Source organism: Tupaia chinensis, unplaced genomic scaffold (assembly GCF_000334495.1).
Source record: "Tupaia chinensis unplaced genomic scaffold, TupChi_1.0 Scaffold000133_1, whole genome shotgun sequence".
NCBI classification, from domain to species: Eukaryota; Metazoa; Chordata; class Mammalia; order Scandentia; family Tupaiidae; genus Tupaia; species Tupaia belangeri.
The window spans coordinates 1,260,025-1,283,784 of record NW_006159602.1 but is presented as its reverse complement, the minus strand read 5'-3'; the positions used below and the strand labels follow the sequence as shown (position 1 = coordinate 1,283,784).

At 39.2% G+C, this 23,760-nt stretch overlaps 1 protein-coding gene across 5 annotated transcripts in view; it reads left to right on the top strand.

Annotated features, from left to right (window-relative positions):
- DAAM1 (dishevelled associated activator of morphogenesis 1) overlaps nt 1-23,760 on the top strand; it is a 206,134-nt gene that overhangs the window by 131,360 nt on the left and 51,014 nt on the right. For all 5 annotated transcript variants that reach the window (XM_006144833.3, XM_014586410.2, XM_014586413.2 and 2 more), the window contains 9 exons: nt 8,585-8,656; nt 15,126-15,220; nt 17,151-17,484; nt 18,367-18,477; nt 18,586-18,689; nt 19,885-19,951; nt 20,161-20,278; nt 21,006-21,144; nt 21,518-21,576. In XM_006144833.3, the coding sequence (XP_006144895.1) occupies nt 8,585-8,656; nt 15,126-15,220; nt 17,151-17,484; nt 18,367-18,477; nt 18,586-18,689; nt 19,885-19,951; nt 20,161-20,278; nt 21,006-21,144; nt 21,518-21,576 (1,099 nt within the window). The remainder of the gene's footprint in view (nt 1-8,584; nt 8,657-15,125; nt 15,221-17,150; nt 17,485-18,366; nt 18,478-18,585; nt 18,690-19,884; nt 19,952-20,160; nt 20,279-21,005; nt 21,145-21,517; nt 21,577-23,760) is intronic.

Here is a 23,760-nt window from a genome sequence, read left to right as displayed (position 1 = left end):
CAATTAGCTTGAAATTATTGGGATGAATAGAAATGTCATCATGGATACTTTAATCCTAATAAACATATATAATTAAACCAATTTGTGAAATAACCTGCTACATAACAGAGTATAGTTAATTTCATAATGAACATGTTCTATTTTAATTTTCTTTGTTAAGTTTTTCTGTCCATAAAATGTTTCCTCCTCTTGTACCTTATTCCTACCCTCCAGCTCCCACTCTCTACCCTCCACTCTCCCCCACCACAGACTCTAGCATTTACCCTCATCCTCTGGACCATCACCTTTGCAAATCTCTCAACCTCTGCTGTAGCACTCAGTACAAATTCAGTGAGGATATACAATATGTATCTTTCAAAGTCTGACTCACTTCGCTCAACATTAAGCCATCTATATTCATCCATTTTGAGTTAAACAATAGGATCTCATTGTCTCTTATAGCTGTGTAATATTCCATAGTATATATGTGCCACAGTATTTTTTTTTTGAAAGGTTTTTGCTGTAGGGCGTGTGCGCTCACCAGAAAGGCAGAGAGAGACAGAGAGACAGAAAGTGAGAAATCACCCCCCAGGGGGGATGGTCACATCGCAATCCCTTCTCCTCCATTCTCCTCTCGGGATCTTGGGCATGCACGCACACGCACCCGGCGTGAGTTTAAGCCACAGGGTCTGGGACTTGAACCGCAGTCGACTATGTGGGAGTCCAGCGACATAGCCATTACACTAACTGCTGTCCCTTTGCCACAGTTTTTTAACACAGACATCAGTTTTCTGACACTTAGGTTGGTTCCATGTTTTAGCAATTGTAAATAATGCTGCTGTAAATATGAATGTGCATATATTTTTCCAATTGAGTGTTTTTCTAAAAAAAAAATCCTTTGTGTAAATACTAAGAAGTAGGATTACTGGGTCATGTGGAACTTCTATTTGTAGATTTTTGAGAAACCTTCATATTGTTTTTTGCAAAGGTTGTACTAATTTATATTCCTACCAGTAATGTAAGAGAGTTCCCTTTTCACCATAGTCTTGCCAACACTTGCCGTTCTTTATTATTTTGATCCTAGTCATTATTTGCATTAACTTTCTAAATCCTCACAACCCTATGCTATAAACACCTATTTCACAGATAAAGAAACTAAACCTGAAGTTCTTTAACTTGACAGCCTGAAGGTCACATAGCTAGCAATTAACCAAGAATGCTTGTCTATTGTTGGTGAGGAAAGTGGAATATAGTCGACTTGGTTGTGGGTAATAAAGACAATAGTAAATGGAGAGACAGAAATCCAGGACATAGCTATGAATATGTACCTCAAAAAGACTGAAAAATAAACAATGCCAAATTTATTCTTATGAGCAATGTGATGTTGAGAAAGGTAAATATACCCTTATGCATTTAGAGGGAATTAGAATGGTCAATCTCTTGGAATTTTTTTGTAAGCCATTGACCAGAGATTTGGACTGAAACAATATTAGAAAGAGAGAGAGAGAGAGAGAGAGAGAGAGAGAATTCATTTCTTTTTAAAAAATCTGCTAGAAGGTACATGTATTCATCAGAGAAAAAGAGATAGAGAGAAGAGAAGGTACCCACCTATGAGACACAGTCATCACAGCCCTCTCTCCTCATTTCTTCATCATGTTAATATTTTGGGCACAGATACACAAGTACCCATTATGTTTTCCAAGCTGTGAGATCCAGGACTTGAATCATGTGGGATCTGAAAAATGTACACCAGGGAGCCTGCCCAAGGCTAATGTTTCTTTATCAAAAAAGAAGAAAGAAAGAGAAAGAAAGACATTCAGCCAGCAATCTTGATGGTCCCCTATACTGTACAAGTTCCCTTTTCCAATAGCATAGAGTTCCTCTACCCCAAGAATTTGGTATAATGAGAGCCAAGTAAGCAATCCAGAAAAGGGAGTTTAAACAGTAGTCGGTATAAGCTGGAAGCAAAGGCAGAATGTTTAAGGTGAATCCTGTCCAGCAGGAAATCTTGTCCATGATATTCTCTTGTGGACATCTCACGATCAGATTCTAAGGAAACAGAAGAGTCAAATTGGAGAAATAATTAAATAATTTATGTTGAGAACTCTCCCACACCCCTATTATACAGCTATCTTGCAAAAGAAATAACTATTAAAAATTAACAGTCTCATACTTAATTGGAAAAGTGCTTGCACATCGATGTTTATTGCAGCACTATTCACAATTGCTGAGTCATGGAAACAACCCAGATGCCCACGAACAGATGAATAGATAGAAAAACTGTGGCACATATACTCTATGGAATACTATTCAGCCATAAAAATCAACAAAACCCTGGCTTTTGACAGGAAGTGGATGAATATGGAAGATTTACTGCTGAGTGAAGCAAGCCAGGCTATGAAGGAGAGGCATTGTATGTCCCCACTTAATATACACCAAGTGTCCGCACCCTATGACTGAAACTAATTGACTAAAGGATATAGAAACACAGTATATAGATATAAATACCAGATATAGTGTGTGTGAAAGAGGAGGGTCTGAGGAAGGACATTTAGAAGAAAAATAGGGAGTCAAAGCATTAATGGCACAAAAGTATGTGGTATTATCTGTTGAAGATATTTTATAGTTTTATCAACTGTACTAGGGAGAAATGTTCACCTGTGGAAATATCCATTTTGTAAGCCAAATCATAATGTGATTGAATGTATAAAAGAAAATGAAATAAAAAATAAAATTAACAGTCTCGTAACTGAATCACTGAACAATATAAATTTAAATTATCAATGTTAGAAATTGAGACATCAAACTAAGTACAGTATACATTGTGCTTTTCATGGCATCTCACTGTCCAACTGATAAAGAATCTTGGGGCTTGTAGGAACTTTAGAATCAGTCCAGTCATACGCTCTTATTTTGGATAGAAGGAAAGGGGCTCCAGATATGTTAAAACTTATGGGAAAAAATTAATTAAGTAAATAAAAAAGTAAGTTACATAATCTCATCTTCTAATGACCTCTTTCATCTTATCACTGTGTCATCTTTTTAAAAATATGTAAGTATTCCCCAGAACAAGTAATCAATGGAGAATTTAACAACATAAAATGTTTATATCAGTTCAATTCTAATTATCTAACATAATAGCCATTCCAAAGATAGCATATAAATATAAATGCTTATACCATTTTAAAGAGAAAACAAAACTAGATTCTAATATGAGTTATCCCTTCCTTCAGGATTTTGGGTACACGTGCACATGCATCTGGTGTGTTTCTCAGTCTGCTGGGTCTGGGACTCAAACCACATGGTAAAATTGCAAGGAGCATTTAACGTGGGTGCTAGAATTTGTATTCTCATATGACAGTATTCTCTAGGCATTATTAACTGTAGCTGATAATCTGTGTTAAAAGAGAGTAAAAGCAGGGCCAGCCAGTGTCATGCTGGTTAAGGCAGCTGGAGCTACATAATCAACATCACAGTTTGAGTCCTCGACCTGGCAGCTTGGAAAAAAATACCGTGTGTGTATGTATGCATGTCCAAATCCCAAGATAAAAATGGAAAAGAAGAGACTGTAGCAAGGTCATCTCTCTGGGGAGGGTTTTCTCACTGCACCCCACAACCTCTGTCTCCTACACACACCCCACAGCAAATCTTAAAAAAATAATTATTTATTTAATTTTATTTATTTTTAGTTTGACCACAGAAAGATAGAGAGAGAGAGAGAATGTGAGAATGCAAGCTCCCGGGTCTAGGATGTGAACTGTGGTTAGCTATGTGAGAATCCAGTACCTCAACAATCATACCACCTGCCAACCCCAAGCAAAATTTAAAAACTACCTAAAGAAAATAACTAATAATTTTTTAAAGATTTATTTTATTCAACTTATTTATCTATTCCAATTTGACCAGAGGTGGGCAGAGTAAGAGAGAGAAGGAAAATGAGAAAGCAAGCCTCTAGATCTGGGACTCGAACTACAGTTGGCCATGTGGGAGTCCAGTGCCCTTAACCACCACGCCACCTGCCGACCTCAATAATAAATATTTTTAAAAGAGTAAAGTCTTTTTTTTAGAATTAAGTTAATATTCTTTGTTTCCCTTTAATTTGTCAGAGGTCACATGTGCTTGACAGAGAGAAACAAGGAGATGGGGGAGAGGGAGAGGAGAAAGGACCACCATGGGGGACGGTGCCACCATCCTTCCTCTCCCTTCTTTGAGGATTTTGGGTACACGTGTACATGCATCTGGTGTGTTTCTCAGGCTGCTGGGTCTGGGACTCAAACCACATGGTCAATCTTGTGAAATCCAACTACTTTAAGCACTATGCCACTGGCTGGCCCTAATATTTTTGATTAGAGAAAAGTTACGACAGAATTGGTTAAGAAGGTAACTAAAAGTAGGGTTAGATTTGTGTGATTTAGGGAGGTATTTGTTTGCAATTTTGTGTCAAGAACTGCTCAATGCTGTCAGCTAATTTTTAGGTGCTGCTAAGAAATATCCATCAAAAGGCTGGCTCCATGATCTGGTGGTTCAGGCAGCTGGATCCCGCATAGCTGACCAGGGGTTCAAATTCCAGTCCCTATGACCTGAAAGACATGTTGGGCACATGTATGTGCATGCCCCAAATCTTGACAGAATGGAGAAATGAAGAAGGAATCATGGCTTGGTCATGTCCTACTGGGAGGTACATCCATCCACCTCCCCATTCCCACCCCCATCTCCCTCTGGTAAGTGCACATGCTCTCTGGCAAATTAAGATGGCCTTTAGGCTGAGAGATGTAATAGAACAGAACAAGTTAGGGAAAAGCTTTAAAACTACTATGTGCAGATGTAGAGTAGATACATAGAGAGTTGAGACATTGATGATGACCAGAGAGTTCTCACAAAAAGTCTGGAGAGAGTTGACCAGCAGTTAGCATAATGGATATGTCGCTGGATTCCCATGTAGTCAAACGCAGTTTGAGTCCCAGACCCAGTGGCTTAAAATTCACGCCGGGCGTGTGTGCGTGCGTGCGTGCCCAAGATCCCGAGAGGAGAATAGAGGAGAAGGGATTGCGGCGTGGCCATCCCCCCTTGGGGGTGATTTCTCGCTTTCTGTCTCTCTGTCTCTCTCTGTCTGGCGAGCACACGCACCCTATAGCAAAAACCTCTCCAAAAAAAAAAAAAAAAAAAGTCTAGAGCAGGGATCAGAGGTAATCTGGATAAGACACCAGGCCTTCGAATAAAATAAAATAGGGAGAAAAAGTTAAATGGTTAATACATTCATGCATTGAAAGGAACATGAAAACATTTAGAAAAACCATTACAAACCTTATGGCAAGAAGGAAAATGTTATTACGTAATTTTGTGTGAAAAGCAGGATATGCGATTGAATAAAACAATGTAAACCTATATGCCTATGGAAAAATCAAAGAACACATTCCAGACTAAAAATAACTTGGTTAAAAAAGTAATAACCATGTTCAAAAGTGTTGTTGAATGTAGCAAGCCTAGCATGAGAGGCTTAGGGAAAGGTGAACTCATTTTTGATCACTAGCCGTATGTGAGTTCCCTGATGGCAAAGTGGTTAAGTCAGCATTGCACTTAGTGTGTATTGCTGAGTCTAATCTTAGGAAAGAGGTTGTCCTGACTTTTCCCCACTGCCCCTGCATTTCCAGCTGTCAGACCTTTAACAACTCACCTAAGCTCTCTTTGCCTCTCATTTTCTCTTCAGTAAAAATGATTGTAATAATAATAATACCTACCTCACTAGGTAGGGAAGAGTACAGTGCTTAGAGCGGGCAGTATTTGCCACATAGTTAGCTGTGTAAGTGTTGGATACTTGTTGATTCCATTACAGCTAACACAATTTATATACTCTTGTATATTTTTCTACTTGTTTCCTTAAAAACAAAAACGAAAACGAAAACAAAAAACAGCTATTAGGACCAGCAGATGGCGTAATGGTTACATTGCTGGACTCCCATGTAGTCAACCGCGGTTTGAGTCCCGGACCTGGCAGTTTAAAACTCACACGGCACATGTATGTGCGTGCCCAGAAACCTGAGAGGAAACTAGAGGAGAAGGGATTGCAGATTGGGCAATTTCCTCTGGAGGGAGATTTCTCACTTTCTGTCTCTATCTTTCTCTGTCTCTCCAGTGAGCACACTTACCCTAAAGGAAAAATATCTCTCTAAAAACAAAAAACCCTCCAGCTATTATTGAGATAGATGGGTCAAAGAATAATACATGTTAGAGGCTCATTGTACTTGGGGCCCAGTTGCCCTCCTATAGGAATATACAAGAGAACTTAAAAACATTCATGAGAAAATGGAATTAAAATAGGAGTTTATCGTGGTACAAAAACTTTTGAAATCCATATGTGGAGTTTTTTCATAATATATATTTCCCATGGCCTAGTGGAAGACCCCCTCAGACATAGTGCATGCCCATCAGCAGTTACTTTAATAGAAGAGACCCTCATTGGCATGTCTCATGTCCAGGACTCTATATGGGATAATACACAAAGAATTCTGAGCATCCCCTCCAGGAACAGAGTGATACAATTAGTACTTTTATAAGAAGCTTTCACAGACTTTAGCTCATCTGATTTTCTCAGCACAGAGGCATGTGAAATGAAAATGCTTTCTTTTGCTTATTTTGACTATTACATCTGGGCCTACTCTTAATCTGTTTGAATGATTAAAGCATTTCTAAGTGTAAAGGTTGTTCTCTATATGCTCATCTACATTTTCTAAAATGATCTGTATTCTGTGTCCGTGACTATTAAGTTTATAACAGAGAGGCTCTTGTGGGACCGTGGGCACAGAACTTGATTCTGTTTTAGTTCTGGAAATTTGCCCTAGTTTGGGGGAATAGAACAATCTGGCACCTTCTATTTCATTTTATAGGTTCAAATACCATTGAGTATCACTGTGGGTTTTGGCTTGTTAAATACATTGGTAACAGCGGGGCTTTACTAATTTTAATAGTCCCCTTTTAACAGGAAAGAAGGGTTCAGTATTTATACTACCAGTATAGCCATTTTATTAACATGTTAAATTATAATCAAGGGCTGTTCTAGAAACTCATCAGATTTCCTAAACTTTCTGAAGCCATGGGAGTGTAATCCAGTCCAACTTCAAAGCTACTACTGTAGCCTTTGTCCCCATCATCTGGCTTGTTCAGTCTCCAAATGAAATTCGCACAACTGCCTGAGTTCAGGTATCAGTTACTGCCAGTTTTTAAGGCACCGTGAGTAATAGCTACTTTGTCCCCTTGTTGTGACTACTTAAAAAAAGAGTTTTGAAAGTGCATTTCTTTTATTCCATCCTTATAGACCTGTCTGGAAAGATTTACTTTTTTTTTTTTCAATGTTTTCCTTATTTTAAATTTTATTTCATTGTCTAGCAGAAGCATTGTATACATGCCTTATTTTATTTTATTTTTTAAGATAAAATATGAGGACTGAAATTAAAAGCCCCACCTTGAAACCACTCTCCCAAGGACTGGGGTTCTAATGAATTAGGCTACTAAATGCAATGTGAAGACAGAATAGGTAGTAGCTACCTCATCATCAGGCAGCAGCCATCCATGTATCCAGCAGCCATGTATCCATGGAGTCCTTTTCCAAGGGGACAGGAGCTATTAACTGTGTTAGTTGCTCTCTCCCTATGAAACTAGAGAATAGTTTAAAATTTCCTTTTCAGGCCTGTTCAATCACACAAATGACTTCCAGTTGCACAGGTGTGCAAAAATGCATAGAAATCCCTGACCATAATGCCATCTTCTGCTGGGCTCCATATGCCTCAGTCAAGCGGAGGCCAGATTCAATGATGTCCTGAGATTTAGTACAGATAGGCATCCAGAGAAATTCTGATGGCTCAGGGACTGGCTCCAGATCATCTTAGTCTATAAGATGCAAGACTAACTGGGGTGGTTTAGGATGGGTTCCTGAATTCCTTGGATTTTTTTAGTTCTTTTCTGCTCAGATACACTGCATTTTCTATCAAAATTCACAAGACTTTACAGCCTGAGGGCTAGGCCTGGAACTATAGTGGTTCATGTTAGTACCTTCAATTCCATGTCAGGTTTCATCCTATTTCCAGCTGAGGTACTACCCTGTTTTGGTCACATCACATGCAACTCTTCAAATTTTTTCTGTCAGCTGGAGTTTGAATAAAGAAACTTAAAAACTCTGGTTCCTTTGATCAGTTTAAGACAAGTCGCCATCTCTCCCGGATTCCAGCCAGGTGTGTTATCCAGCAGTACTATCCTTAGTGTGACATGGGACTCAGAGGTTGTTTGTCCTTAGGGCTTCCCAGTGTGTGCCCACCTTGACATCGTGGTGTGGCTAAGTTCCCATTAAATTGCCCGTGATCCGTGGTTCAGTGACTGTCCTCATGTCACACCTAGTTTCAGTATACTCTGTGAAAATTGGATTGGGAAGACCACCCTAGTCAACTGAGCAGTACAATGATTTAAAGCCAACATTTAAAAATAAATACTCCTGCCCTAGTGTCTTCTAATAGTTTGCATGGGCCATCGTCTAGATGTTCTGGAAATCAAATGTGCTTACAGCTATTGTGTGTATACATCTGTGGTATATCATTTTTCCCCCCTCTCTTTTTAGGACCAGGAAGAGAACAAGGGAGCTACAAGTTGGCCTGAATTCTATATCGATCAACTCAATTCCATGGCTGCTGTAGGTATACTTTATGTTCTGTGACACAGTTTAAAATTCGAGACTAGTACAAAGTACACAGTTGCACAATAAATTTGATTGAGTAAGACGCCCCAAATGTCATTACCTTTCCAAACACTCGGTGTTGGGGGAAAATAAAGGGACAGGAGTGGTACTTGGCAAAGTGATTTTTCCAGAAGGTTTTAAATAAAATCAGCACACACTAAACTATAATTGAGTTTAACATTATAAGAGGAAACGTAATCTGAAATCTGGCTTGTGTTCAACTTTAACTTGCAATTGCTCATACTGATGCTTTGTTAAGGCATCACTACTCTAAAAGTTAACACCATTTAAAAATAGTACAATGAAACTATTCCTTCACAACGTCTCCCGTTCTCTCTTTTGCTGGGAACTTGGTTATTTCCTGACTTCTTGATTTTACAAGAGACAAGAGACTAAGATGCTCTTTTATTCATATAATAGATAAGGAATTCATGGAATTTATAACATCTAAGTAGTTGATAGCTCTCAAAATACTTTTCTCCACCTCTTTCCTGCCTTCCTAGAGTCCTTATAAAGAATTAATTTCTTATCATTTAAAGCAAATATTTAAAGTTGTTTGATATTTTGCTGCTGCTGCAAAAGTTAATTTTTTTTTTTTTGAGAGGTTTTTGCTGTAGGGCGTGTGTGCTCACCAGAAAGACAGAGACAGAGAGAGAGAAAGCAAGAAATCACCTCCCAGGGGGTATGGCCACGCCGCAATCCCTTCTCCTCCATTTTTCTCTCGGGATCTTGGGCACACATGCACACGCACCTGGCGTGAGTTTAAGCGACCAGGTCCAGGACTCGAATTGCAGTCAACTACATGAGAGTCCAGCGACATAGTCGTTATACCAACTGCTGGTCCCACAAAAGTTAAACTTTTTTTTTTTTTTTGGAGAGATTTTCACTATAGGGCGCATGCGCTCACCAGACAGAGAGAGACATAGAGACAGAAAGCGAGAAATCACCCCCCAGGGGGGATGGTCACGCCACAATCCCTTCTCCATTCTCCTCTTGGGATCTTGGGCACGCATGCACACATGCCCGGCATGAGTTTTAAGCCACCGGGTCCGGGACGTGAACCGCGGTCGACTACGTGGGAGTCCAGCGACATAACCATTACGCTAACTGCTGGTTCCCAAAAGTTAAACTTTTGAATAGAGTATGTGAAACATTCATATTTTTGCTGAACTTTAGAGGACTTGTCTTTTAGTAATTTATAGTCTTTTCTCTGAAAATGTTTTACCCTTTTCTTTTCTTTATCCTTTTTTTTTTTTGGCTATTATAGAGTGAATAACAAACTGCTTGGTAAATTTAAGCAGGGCTGTATAAATTATAGAAGAAACTGCATAAGTTTTTCCTCCAAGGGTTTCTATTCTAAAAGCATAGCAGAAAAGGTTAGAAAATAACCACGAAGTCCTTCTTATTCAAGACACCCTCCACAATGCCAACGATGAGAAGTGATCTCAGCACTTGTCTGAATACACTAAGAGAATGTGAGGCTTGTGATGACCACTAGGGATTTTTCTGTGCATTTTTCCTAAGCAGTGATAATTTGGAACCATTTACATTTTATGCATGTGAAGACTGTTTTCTAAATTCTTGCTCCTGGCCGTTAGGAAAAAAAAAGAACCATTGTACAGACTGTCTCTCTTTCCAATTAAGTCAGCATTGTTTGATGTCTAACAAGAGAAGTTTCTTCTATGTTAATGAATTCCCTTCTATAGATGAAACAGTACGAAGTTCTGTGAATTTTTCCTTTCTGCAGATATTGGAGGCATTTAGATTAATTTGTCCTTTAGGGACTTAGTCCCGGCCTTGCCTGGAGCAGACCTGGCTCGGTCTGTGCTACAGAGTTTGCAATGTGCCAATATGCAGCCCTTCTTCAAGAGCCTCCTTTCTCCTTCATCCAGCTCCTTGGACGGGTCTTCGCTACATTCTTGAGTTGTCTACATTTTAATTATATTTGGTTCCAGTGTCTGTCTCAAGAGCATCACAAGGCTCTTAAATTGTCAGTAACTTTGCTCTATGTGTCAAATACCTAATGAAGCTTTCTTATGCCCCTCTTAGGACTGAGCTAGGGTTTTTCCAGGGTGAAAGACAAAAGCTACTAACAGTCCATGACAGAACTCCTACATACTTAAAGGAACCCAAGGTCTGATGACTAAAAATGCTACGCAAGGTTTTCTGTTTTTCTCACCATACTGGTTGCCAACACATCCTTGCATGTTCTGGCTAATCTCTGATATCTGTACTGGAGAAATCCTGACAACACACAGCAAAAATCCTGAGATGTTGTCGCTGGGAACTAGAAAGGCACATAGCCGTTCCTCCAAGTTTTCCCATGGCCTGGCAACTAGACCTCTGGCTCTCTGCGTTGGGGATCGACGAAGGGGCATTTGTCCATGTCACTGTCATCCACTTTGTGTAGCGTTGGTAACAGCTATTGCTTTCGAGTGTACCTTGTGTGACAACAGGCTACCAGGCAAGCTACATGTTTTACACCTGTGCAGTAAAGTGCTATTTATAGACTCAGGGAAAAGGTGACTTTGCCCAAGATGCACTAATTAGGAAGTGCTCATCTAATCAGGAATCTAACCTGTCTGAGCTTAAAGACTCCTTCCCCACTTGCCTCTTGCTAACTTGGTTTTTAGAACCCTTTGGCACATGAAAGAGACCTGATAAACACCCTACTTTGAAGGGATGAAGGAGTCCAGGCAGCTCCTTTCCTACCATCCTCTGGTGACAGCTGTCCAGGCACATCACAGCAAAAGGACAGCTTTGGCAGAGACAAGTTACAAAAACGGAAGATTCTACTGGCTTTTGTTTTAGTTGCCTTAACCGGCAGTGATGTATTTACTTGCTTTGGGCTCCCCACCCCTACCTCCAGGCCTACCACTGTGGGCTGTTCTGAGGTGGGACCGGCGTCTGTTTCCTTGAAGGCCTGGAGAGTCTGATAAATAGTGCAGGTCCCGAGCACCTGCTGGCCTGTGAAGCCAGCTCTTTGTAGAGCAAGTTTAGTTACTCTCTGTAAGCCACATAACAAGAATGCTTTGTTCTTGGGACCAGCAGTTGGCGTAATGGCTATATTGCTGGACTCCAATGTAGTCGACCGCAGTTCAAGTCCTAGATCCGGTGGCTTAAACCTCACTCCGGCTGCATGTGCATGCTTGCCCAAGATCCCAAGAGGAGAATGGAGGAGAAGGGATTGCAGCGTGGCCATCCCCCCTAGAGGGTGATTTCTCACTTTCTGTCTTTCTCTGTCTTTTTGGTGAGTGCACACACCCTATAGCAAAAACCTCCAAAAATAAAAAAATAAAAAAATAAAGAATGCTTTGTTCTTTAAAGGACCCAAGTGATCTCTTGGCTTTTAAAACGTGAAAAACGTTCCAATAAAGGAGTGCAGCTTACAGGCTCTGGAAGGACCTGGCCTTGCTCTGATGCTGGTGTCTCCCTGTTTTTTGTGAGGGGAGCTTCCCTGCCTTTAGTGGCCTGGCTGACTAATACTGACTTCACACCAAGGAAATGTTGCAAATGGGGGCTTAGTCCCAGACTCCCAGGCAGCTAAGATTTCTATGCCACATTTGTGCATTTCTCTGAGACCCACGTGTTCTAGTGTGGCAGCGTCGACAGAAGACCCTCTGCCTGGATGCCAGTTTATGGAGCAGGTGTTCCGTGAGTCCAGAGAGCACCCAAACAGGCCTCTCCAGGACTCATCCTATATGTGCCAGGGTGCAAAGGTAGCACATAAGTCTCTTCCTCAATGTGAAGCTTGAAAACTCAAGACTTTAATGTAAATTTTCTTAGTTTGAAAAGTCATATTTGAGTATCAGGTTCATCTCCAGAGCCTCAGTTTTCTCAATAGAATAAACTCCATCTTAGATTCAAATCTAAAATTGTACCATATACAGAAAAGATCATCATCTCTGGAAAGAAAGGTAATGTTCCTTACATGGATAAAGGAAGTTCTAATTTAATTTTTGTTGATTTTTCATAAATCTCCCCTCTTCAAGGAGATACTTAATATAATCTGCCTTTATTTGAATGTTCTACCCTCTCTAATATAGCTAAAAGGATAAACACATGTATCTTCATTTAGTATTAGTGACTTACAATGTGTCATTTTTAATTTGGGAATAGTTTTACGAGATTAAGTTTAGGAATGAAGAGTGATATTCATAAAAATTCTTGATTCTGCACTGCAGTTTTAAAGTGATTTAGAGTCCCAAAGAGTTCAGCAGTGCCACTGGAGATTAAGCACACTTGGCTAGATTTGTGCTCAGTTTTCCAGAGGACCGGTCTCACAGAGCTTTGAAGGAATAAAGGAGCATTGGCTGTTACTTCAGGCAGCTTCTTTCCTACCATCCTCTGGTGACAGCTGTCCAGGCACATCACAGCAAAGGACAGCTTTAGCAGAGACAACAAGTTACAAAAACAGAAGATTCTACTGGCTTTTGTTTTAGTTGCCCTAACCGGCAGTGATGTATTCACTTGCTTTGAGCTTTGCCGTTCTTGTTATGAAGTCAAATTTAGGTTGTAGTTAACATTTACTTACTTAATGTTGGTACTATTGTTTTAAAAAAATAAAGCCATGCTTGATGATTTGTAGTCCTGAAAAAAAGGGAGAGACTGGATCATTGAGACGCATGGATGAGTCAAACTTTTCTTGGACAGTATAGACTGTAATATGGTCTTCCCAGTCTGTTTTCTAATCAACCATTTATCAGGATTGGTTACAAGAGATTGAGACTACACTAGCATGTGATCAGAATAGCATGAAGAAAAGGGACCAGTAGCTCCTTGGGTGGTGACTACTGGGTTTATAAAATGGGTTTTAAGTACAACTAGGGGATCATAGCGTGAAAAAGAATGGGAAGAACTATAAACCTTACTAGAACTCATGACTCTATAATGTCAGTTGAGGTTTGTTCTAGCAGCATTAGCCATTGCCTGGAAATTAGTCAGAAATGCAATATCCCAAGCCTCACTGCAGACACACCAAACCAGAGCCCACAGTTTAACAAGATCCCCAGGTGATTTTCATATTCACATTAAAGCTGAGACACTCTGCTATAGCAGATCCCTGGGCAGGAAATACATGTGCACACACACACTCCATATCATGATTTCTAAGAAATGTTGAATCATTTCTAGAAGATAAGCATTTACTCTGAAGGAATTGTCCGTCTTAGTGCCAGGTCCAATTTAATTGTTTTTCTTTAAAAAATAACTTGATGTTACAAAGTCCCTTTGGTTTTGATTACACTTTTCAGTTGAGGAATGGGAGCAGTTGTGTGGGAAGGTGGCTGTCAGCCTGCTCTTTTGATAGTGATATCATTACTAAGTTTAATTACCAGAACAGTGTATTTGATTACAAGGCCAATCTTCTATCAAATAAAAACAGTAATATCTACATCAGAATGTAGTTACAGAATATTTATATAACATTTGGGCCACTTAATCTCTACTAAGATAACTAAACATGTTCTTTTTTTTTTTTTTTTTTTTTGAGAGGTTTTTGCTATAGGGCGTGTGTGCTCGCTAAACAGACAGAGACAGACAGAAAGCGAGAAATCACCCCCCAGTGGGGATGGCCACGCTGCAATCCCTTCTCCTCCATTCTCTTCTCGAGGTTTTGGGCATGCACACACACGCACCCGGTGTAAGTTTGAGTCACCAGGTCCAGGGCTCGAACCACAGTCAACTCAGCAACATTGGTTTTGATTACACTTTTCAGTTGAGGAATGGGAGCAGTTGTGTGGGAAGGTGGCTGTCAGCCTGCTCTTTTGATAGTGATATCATTACTAAGTTTAATTACCAGAACAGTGTATTTGATTACAAGGCCAATCTTCTATCAAATAAAAACAGTAATATCTACATCAGAATGTAGTTACAGAATATTTATATAACATTTGGGCCACTTAATCTCTACTAAGATAACTAAACATGTTCTTTTTTTTTTTTTTTTTTTTTGAGAGGTTTTTGCTATAGGGCGTGTGTGCTCGCTAAACAGACAGAGACAGACAGAAAGCGAGAAATCACCCCCCAGTGGGGATGGCCACGCTGCAATCCCTTCTCCTCCATTCTCTTCTCGAGGTTTTGGGCATGCACACACACGCACCCGGTGTAAGTTTGAGTCACCAGGTCCAGGGCTCGAACCACAGTCAACTCAGCAACATAGCCATTACACCAACTACTGGTCCCACTAAACATGTTCTTAAAGGTCTGTTTGAAAGACCTAACTTATGGTAAAACCAACAAGTTCGTAGAATTCTTGGTGGTGGTGTTATATTAATTCATTTTTACTTGTAGTAAATCTTAATCATAGACTTATTGATTATTCATACTGATGTGATAGAAACCTGTAATTTATGGGCTCATCTTATTTGTACTGTAATTAAAACAAAATAGAATTTGAAGAAATAACTTTGTTTTCTTTGTATAGAGAAAATCTCTGCTGGCATTAGAGAAGGAAGAAGAAGAAGAAAGGAGTAAAACTATAGAGAGCTTGAAGACAGCACTAAGGACAAAACCAATGAGGTAATATTTCCCTGAGTACTTTCTCCTCTCCTTCTTCCCTCCTTTATTCTGCAATAGTCCAGCCTTCCAGGAACTCTTATATTAAAAGCACATAATTGAACCATGAATGAAATACTGTAATTGTTGTATATTTAATAAATTGATTATCTTCAATTAGAAGATATGCAGACAGCAACTAAGAGAGTTAAAATAAAGAAGACAGGCTATTAATGATAAGAATGCGTGCAAATTGGAACCCTCATTCATTGCTGGTGGGCATGTAAAATGGTGTAGTTGCTTTGGGAAATAGTTGGGTGGTTCCTCAGAACATTAAACATAGTGTTGCCATATGTCCCACCAATTCTACTGCTGGGTAGATAGCCAAGGGAAATGAAGACATGTTTCCCATAAAACATGTACACACATGTTCAAAGCAGTATTATTCATAATAATCAAAAAATAGAATCAACTCACATGTCCATCAGTTGAATGGATAAATAGAATGCAATATATCCACACAATGGAATATTACTCGCTAAAAAGGAATAAAGTACTGATACGTGCTAAAACATGGAATACCCTCAAAAATATTATGCTATGTGAAAGCAGCCAGTCACAAAGGACCACATATTGTTTGATTCTATTTATATGAAAGTCTAGACTAGGTCAATCCATAAAGACAAAGTATTGTAGATTAGTGGTTGCTATTGGTTGGGAAGCAAGAAGAATAGTCTTTTTGGAGGTGATTGAAATGTTCTAAAATTTGATAGTGTTGACGGTTGCATACTCTGCAGCTATACTACAAAGCACTGAATTCTATAAGAGGGCAAACTTTCTGGTATATGAGTTATATCTCAATAGAAATGTTATTTTTAGAAGTGAGCAGACTTTCCAGCAATAGTGATTCATTTCCTCTCAGGTAATCAGATTCCCTTGTGTGCCTCTTGGACCTCATTTTCCACAAATGCCTCTAGGATTTGGTGAGGTGCTGGGGTTCTTACAGGTACACTACATTAACACAGGTGTTATGAATGACGCTAATTAGTATAACCAGCTTAGCCATATGTATCTGGGTCATGTAGTTGGGTTAAATGGCTAGAAAATGGGTTCTCTTTCTTTATTTGACTCTAAAATGCAAACAGAAAAATTACTGGTTTATCAAAAATATGGTAAAGTTATATGATGGAGGTCTTCTAGACTATTCTAACTAGATCAATGTTACCCTTACTGTATTCTGTGATCTCCAATGTTAATGAGTATCCAAAGCTAAATAACTGAAAATTTCTAGCGTAGTAAGATAAATAGGTTATTTCTGAACTTTTCAGAACCTTTACTATGCACATGTATGTGGATTATTCTAATTGATTGACTTTCCAATAAATAAGTGTGATAAGTATTAATAAAATTAACATATAGAAATAAAGTATTGCCTTTATCTGTTTTATATAGTGGGATTCCATGTAGCATGTTATAAAAAATGTTTTGATAAAACCTTAGGGATGTATATGATCACTTGTTCAAAAGCAAATATCTTGGAGTTTAAGGGTACACTTTGACTTTCATTACTAGGGGACTTGGGTCAGTGGTCAACACATAAAGATGCAAGGGGAGTTGAATGCCACAATAACTCAGGGTCAGCAGATGCTTTTAACCTAAGACATGGTGTGTGTTCTGAGTGCCCTCTTAGTCAGATTTCATATTGGTATATGATCTGTTATTTGGGTCTCTATATCAGTTGAGATGCCTTTACCTCAAATGGAGTTGAATTTTTCATACTTCTGTTGGACTATGCCATGGAAGAGGCAAAGAATTAAGAAGATTTTATAATGTAAGGCTTTTTGTGCTTCAGGAACAAAATAGTTTTCCTTTCCTCTGCCCCCAAAGTTTTGTATTATGAGTTCGTATAAAACCCTGAAGGGACTCAAGTCTCACACACTTCTCCTTATGACAGGTTTGTAACCAGATTCATTGACTTGGATGGCCTGTCATGTATTCTCAACTTTCTCAAGACCATGGACTACGAGACCTCGGAGTCTCGGATACATACCTCGCTCATTGGATGTATAAAGGCGCTAATGAACAACTCTCAAGGTCGGGCTCACGTCCTGGCTCATTCTGAGAGTATTAATGTAATTGCTCAGAGTCTGAGCACAGAGAACATTAAAACAAAGGTGGCCGTGCTGGAAATCTTGGGCGCCGTGTGCCTGGTTCCCGGGGGCCACAAGAAGGTTCTGCAGGCCATGCTGCACTACCAGAAGTATGCCAGCGAAAGAACCCGCTTTCAGGTGGGTACTCTCTCATCCACTTCATTCTCCCCTTCTTTAACTCTGCTTAACCAGTCTTTTCTGGCTCCAGTGGTCGACTATCACCTGAGATTTTCCCATGTGGCAAAATCTCCCATTGTGACTTTAAACATTCCTTTCCTCCTAGGTTTGAGTACTGAGAATATACTTTCTACAGCTGAGTGATCTGGAGTTTTAGATTTACTGAACTAAAAAATGTGGCTCTTCATTCCATATATTATAAAGCACACATCTTTACATCCCCTTAAAGGGGTATTCTCTGAAAATTTTATAAGTTGCCATTCTTGATTTACAATGAATGTGAATAGTGAGATTACAGCACCATAATTTTACTCAGCTTTAGCAAACAGAGGGGGACCAGCAGTTAGCGTAATGGCTATGTCGCTGGACTCCCACGTAGTCGACCACGGTTCGCGTCCTGGACCCGGTGGCTTAAAACCCATGCTGGGCATGTGTGCGTGTGTGCCCAAGATCCCGAGAGGAGAATGGAGGAGAAGGAATTGTGACGTGGCCATCCCCTCTGGGGGGTGATTTCTCACTTTCTGTCTCTCTGTCTCTCTCTCTGTCTGTCTGGCGAGTGCACGTGCCCTATAGTGAAAAACCTCTCAAAAAAAAAAAAAAAAAAAAAAAGCAAAAGAGGTAACAAAGCAAAGTCTTTTGTGTTAATGAACACATATGATATAAGAATTTTGAAAGTCAAATTTTTAGTACAAACCTTAGAAAAAGGTGATTTTTGATGGATTAATATAATTCTGATGAAACATAAGATTTAAAAAATTAACTCCTGAGTATAAAAAGTTCATAAGATGAGTATAAAGTTAGTAATGATTTGATTCTTTGTCTTTATATTTGTATCCTTGGTAGACATTAATTAACGACTTGGATAAAAGCACTGGGCGTTATCGGGATGAAGTGAGTCTCAAGACGGCTATCATGTCCTTCATCAATGCAGTGCTAAGCCAAGGCGCAGGAGTGGTGAGAACTTTACATACTCTGATTCAGAAAAGGTGCCACTAAAGAATAATTTTTAAAAACATGATTACTCTGTCATCTACAGACCATAAATATGTATTTTACTTTCAGGAGAGTTTGGACTTCAGACTTCATCTTCGTTATGAATTTCTTATGTTAGGAATTCAACCTGTCATAGATAAATTAAGGGAACATGAAAATTCAACATTGGATAGGTAAGTCTGATAGTTAGGACCTGAGCTATTTCATGCCTTTTTTTCCCATATATGGAGTAAATGCCTTACCAAGTATCGGTCTGTGAACTTGTTGTGACCATCTGTAAAATAAGAAGCTTACACCAGAATATTTGTTCTGCTAATGAAGTTTTTATAGTAAGACTTTGTTAATGAAGGAAGCAGTGCATTGTGTAGAGAAGTTAGTGTGGGTTTTGGCATTAGACCAGAATCCATATCCTATCCTCTTTCTAACTCTTGCTTCCTATGTATCCTGGTCAAGTTACTCAGTTTTTCCTGGACTTAACTACATTTACACCCATAAAACATGGTGATGAGGGTGAGGAGGGAAATGATAATGATAAGTATCTTTCAGGTCTGTTGTGAAAACTGATCTAAACCCTGGGAGAATTACTTAGTCTCTTGCATTTTGTGCATGTTAATTTCCACCTCTGTTCATTTGCCCTTGTATGCAGCGGTTTCACTATCCCTAGGATATCCCTAGTATCCCTGAGACTTTTTCCCTCTCACTCCTTCATTCCTGTGCTACAGCATCGTCTTCTCCTTAATATTCTGGCAACATGTCAAAAGCACTCTTGCCTCAGGGCTTCTGCAGTTGCTATTTCCTCAGCTTCAAAAGATCTTTCACAGATGTCCAAATTGCTTATTTCCATGTTCCCTGCAGTGAGGCTTTTTCCAACCACTACATGTGCATTATTCACCTCACCTCCCAGCATTTTCCATTCCCTTTACCCTGATGTAGTTATCTTCATAGACTGTATTAATATCATCCCTAGTGTGTTAGAATACATAGTAGGGGCACAATAAATATTTGAATGAATAAATCAGGGCATGACATTCTTCTGTGATCTTTTATTCATTGGCAAGCCAAGTGCAGGTATATGGGCTTGTTTTTCCCATCAGGGGACTCTGTGAGTAGCATCTAGACTTCATTATTTTTAGATTTGATAAACATTTATTAATTTAACACATTTTTCTTTTATTGTGGTCATATTCCACTGAGATCTTGTCTTTTTTTTTTTTAAAGAACATTGTTAAGAAAGGCATTTAAGTTTTGCTGTTTTATTTCTCTTAGAGGTATCTCTAAAAATTCAGCAAATGCTTTAGTCAAATGCCGAATCCTTTGTATGTGCATAGGAGACTCACTGTTAATAACTTCTCTCTAATTATCTTTCAGGCATTTAGATTTTTTCGAAATGCTCCGCAATGAAGATGAACTAGAATTTGCCAAACGATTTGAACTGGTATGTTGCTTTTAATTATTGTGATTTGACTCATGAGCTCACACAAGTTCACCTTTGTGATGTGTGTCATAAAGTCTCCATGGACCAAAATCAAAGTTCTGTGGCCTTGGTGGCAGGATTTGTTTCTGTTTGCTTTGGGCTCACTTCGCTGGCATCGGGGGAATTGAGAACATGGATATTGGCTTAGATTTCTTTTTCCTATAAAATAGGTTCACATTGACACAAAAAGTGCAACTCAGATGTTTGAGCTGACCAGGAAGAGGTTGACTCACAGTGAAGCTTATCCTCACTTCATGTCCATCCTACACCACTGCCTCCAGATGCCTTGTGAGTGGATTGCTGACTTACATATGTGTGGCTGGATGTTTGAACTTCATCCAGTGGATTCTGTCTTCTGAGCAGTGTTGATTATATTGGGTATACAGCAGTGATTCCAGTTCTTAGTTTTGTGACAGCCCAATGTGTGTCTCCACACAGCTTAGGGAATATAATAAAATTCCTAAAGTAAATTATAATGAACTTTGATTTCAAAAATAAGTAGATGCCTTACAACATTTAGAAAAGGTCAGAAAGTGCTTGTCAATCAAATAATTATCACTAGTCCAAATTCCAGTCACTTTGGGGAGCATTGGTGCAGATATAAACATAGCTCTGGTTCTGTAGCTCTAAAAGGTGACTAGCATTGAAAAATACTCATCCTAGTTTAAAATTAACTTGAGGGGCCAGTACATGGCATGGTGGTTATGGCATTTGACTCCCACATGGCCAACCATGGTTCGAGTCTTGGACCTGGTGGCTTGAAAATCATGCTGGGTGCATGTGCATGCATGCCCGAAATCCCAGGAGGAGAATAGAGAGGGGATTGCAGTGTGGCCATCCCCTCCAGGGGATAATTTCTCACTTTCCTCTCACCATCTCTCTATCTCTCCCTGGAGAGCTCATGCAACCTATGGCAAGAACAAAACTCTTTTTAAAAAAAATTAAGAAAAAATAGCCATAAAATAGATTCATAAACTATACTTGAAATTTTTTGCACCATTCTTTTCTTTTTCAGATAAGAGGAGTGGAAACACCGTTCAGTACTGGTTACTACTAGACAGAATTATACAGCAAATAGTTATCCAAAACGACAAAGGACAGGATCCTGATTCCACACCTTTGGAAAACTTTAATATTAAGAATGTTGTACGAATGTAAGTTATCTTCTTATTCTGCTCCCTGGAAGATAATAGTAGAAATGTGAGACCTTCATTTAATCCTACTTCAAAATAACAGCTGGAAGAGCTGAAATTTGCTCTAGGGATCAAATATGAGTTACTATATATATATATGTGTGTGGGTGTGTGGGTGTGTATATATATATATATACACACACACACACACACATATATAGATATATATATATATATATGAATTATATCCAAGAAACATCTGGGTTTACATGGGTCTCAAGTATGCTGAGGGTTTTCTCTTCAGTAAACTGTTTTTGTGCCTAGGAAGAATACATTTAGCACTGGACCCTTTTACTGTTTTTTTCTAATGGATGTGTCTTTGATTATTATGCAGGTTGGTTAATGAAAACGAAGTTAAGCAGTGGAAAGAACAAGCAGAAAAAATGAGAAAAGGTAAATAGCGAGGCCCTGACAAGAAAAAAGGTCATGTTATTGGTTATTGGTGACCCTGCTTTCTGTACATTTTGGAAATTTATATTGATTTTTCTTATTGGCTTTAGTGTATCAAACAGCCTTCCTCCCCTCCCATGTCTTAAGGGCATTTAGCATTGGCTTTAAAAAGAAAATCAAGCTATTTGAGTTACCATGCTGATTATCAAATATTTTATCCTTTCATTAAAATCATGTACATTTTTTTGAAATGCTTGTAGTGTTTACTGTTCAGTATTAATTATTTCAAATTTTGTTAACTGCTAATCACTCAGACCCTCTCCCTGACCCATAACTGCTCTTTACAGCATACTGGGTTATACGGAATATAATAAGGGACGGCAGGGATTACCTGAAATTTTAAAGGAGATGCAGGGGCCATTTGATTTCAGCAGCCTAATTCTCTCTTAATTTGGCATCAGTTATAAAAAGCAAAATCTTGCTGAAGTCAATGACCATTGCAGAGATGTGTGTTATGAAATATTAATAGGCCAGCTCTTAGTGGATAGGTGAATCTATCTTTGATGCCATCACTCAGCATCAAATGATGGAGAGACATGGATGTCCATCACTGTGCCAGCCATTCACAGAAATTTATATAGCTTTCCTCCCTCCTGTAGAATATTAGCAAATAAAAATTGGCCCCTTTGTGAAAATGAATCCTCTTAGCCACTGCTCACCCCATACTAGCTAACTGACTCCTTTTCTCTTGTCCAAGTAATTCTGTCACTGCCAATGAAATATAATAGCATTCATCCTGATAAATATAATTTTTTTGATAAGTTTTTGCTGTAGGGCGTGTGCACTCACCAGAAAGTCAGAGAGAGGCAGAGAGAGAGAAGGTGAGAAATCACCCCCAAGGGGGGATGGCCATGCCACAATCCCTTCTCTTTTCTCCTCTCGGGATCTTGGGCACATATACACGCGCGCGCCCGGTGTGAGTTTAAGCCACCGGGTCTGGGACTCGAATCATGGTCAGCTACATGGGAGTTCAGCAACATAGCCATTAGGCTAACTGCTGGTCCCATTCATCCTGATATTTCATGTGTTGAGAAAATGGCCCAAGAGATGCTTAAGCATTTCCTTTCCTCTCATCACATTTGTTCTTTTCCATTGAACAAAAAGGCAGTACCAACTACTGATACCAAAAGTCACCAGATGTGCAGTACTGTTATGACACAAGTTGTATGTATTCAGATTGCTCTCAAACAAATGAGGTTATGCATATGTTTTCATAAATAAATTTTAGAAACTGCTGTAAAAGAACAAAACCCCTGACTAAAGTTATCCTTACAATAGTCCAAGATAGAAGTGGAGATAGAAGAAGGAAAATGAAATGCAGTGAGGTAGTTTTTAGATGTGTCTCCACAGAAGTGCTGGAAGCAACCGTGGAGTGGTAGAAGTGGGCTGATGATTATCTTAGCAACAAGACTAGTATAATAAAATCCAAGGTTGTTAGTGGTGCAAATCCCTCTTTGCAAACTGATTTTTAGAGACACTGAAAAGAGAAGTTCAGAGACTGAAAATACGAGAATGTGTGTTTTTAAATTCAGAAATAGGGACCAGCTCTGTATAGTTCTGCCCCAGTGGGTTATATCTCTAGTGGATTTATTGATATAAAAAGAATAGAAATTAAGGGCAAGTGTTAAAATAAAAGTCTGCAGCCTAAACTTTGTTAGTTCTTTCCCAAAGTGTGTCCCTCCCGTCTGCAAGCCTGTAGTCATTGGCAATGCGAGTGAGCTTTCTGCTGACTGGGATGTCCTGTTCCATTCTAGCAGGGCAGAAAGTCAGTGGAACTACAGCTGGGAGCTAATATTTTCCTCCCTGTTAACACGATTCTCATGCTCAACCAATGCTACTGCCCTTTAGATATTTAATACTGAGATGTTAACGTTTGTTTTTGTAAGTTTTCAAAACTGTTTGCCAGAAGCATAAAATACTTCAGTAGTCTTCTGAGGAGGGATGGGAGAGACAATCTCATATTGATCCAAACACCGGGACTGGCAGTGGCTCTCACAGCAGAGAGCCTTCCTTCAGTCTTTGCTAGCTGGACGCCAGCCCGCAGACCTAGCTCATAACTGGATTTCTTGTGGAACCCATTTCTAATTTGTGAAAAGAAGCCCTTTTAATATTTATTTTTCCTCCTTA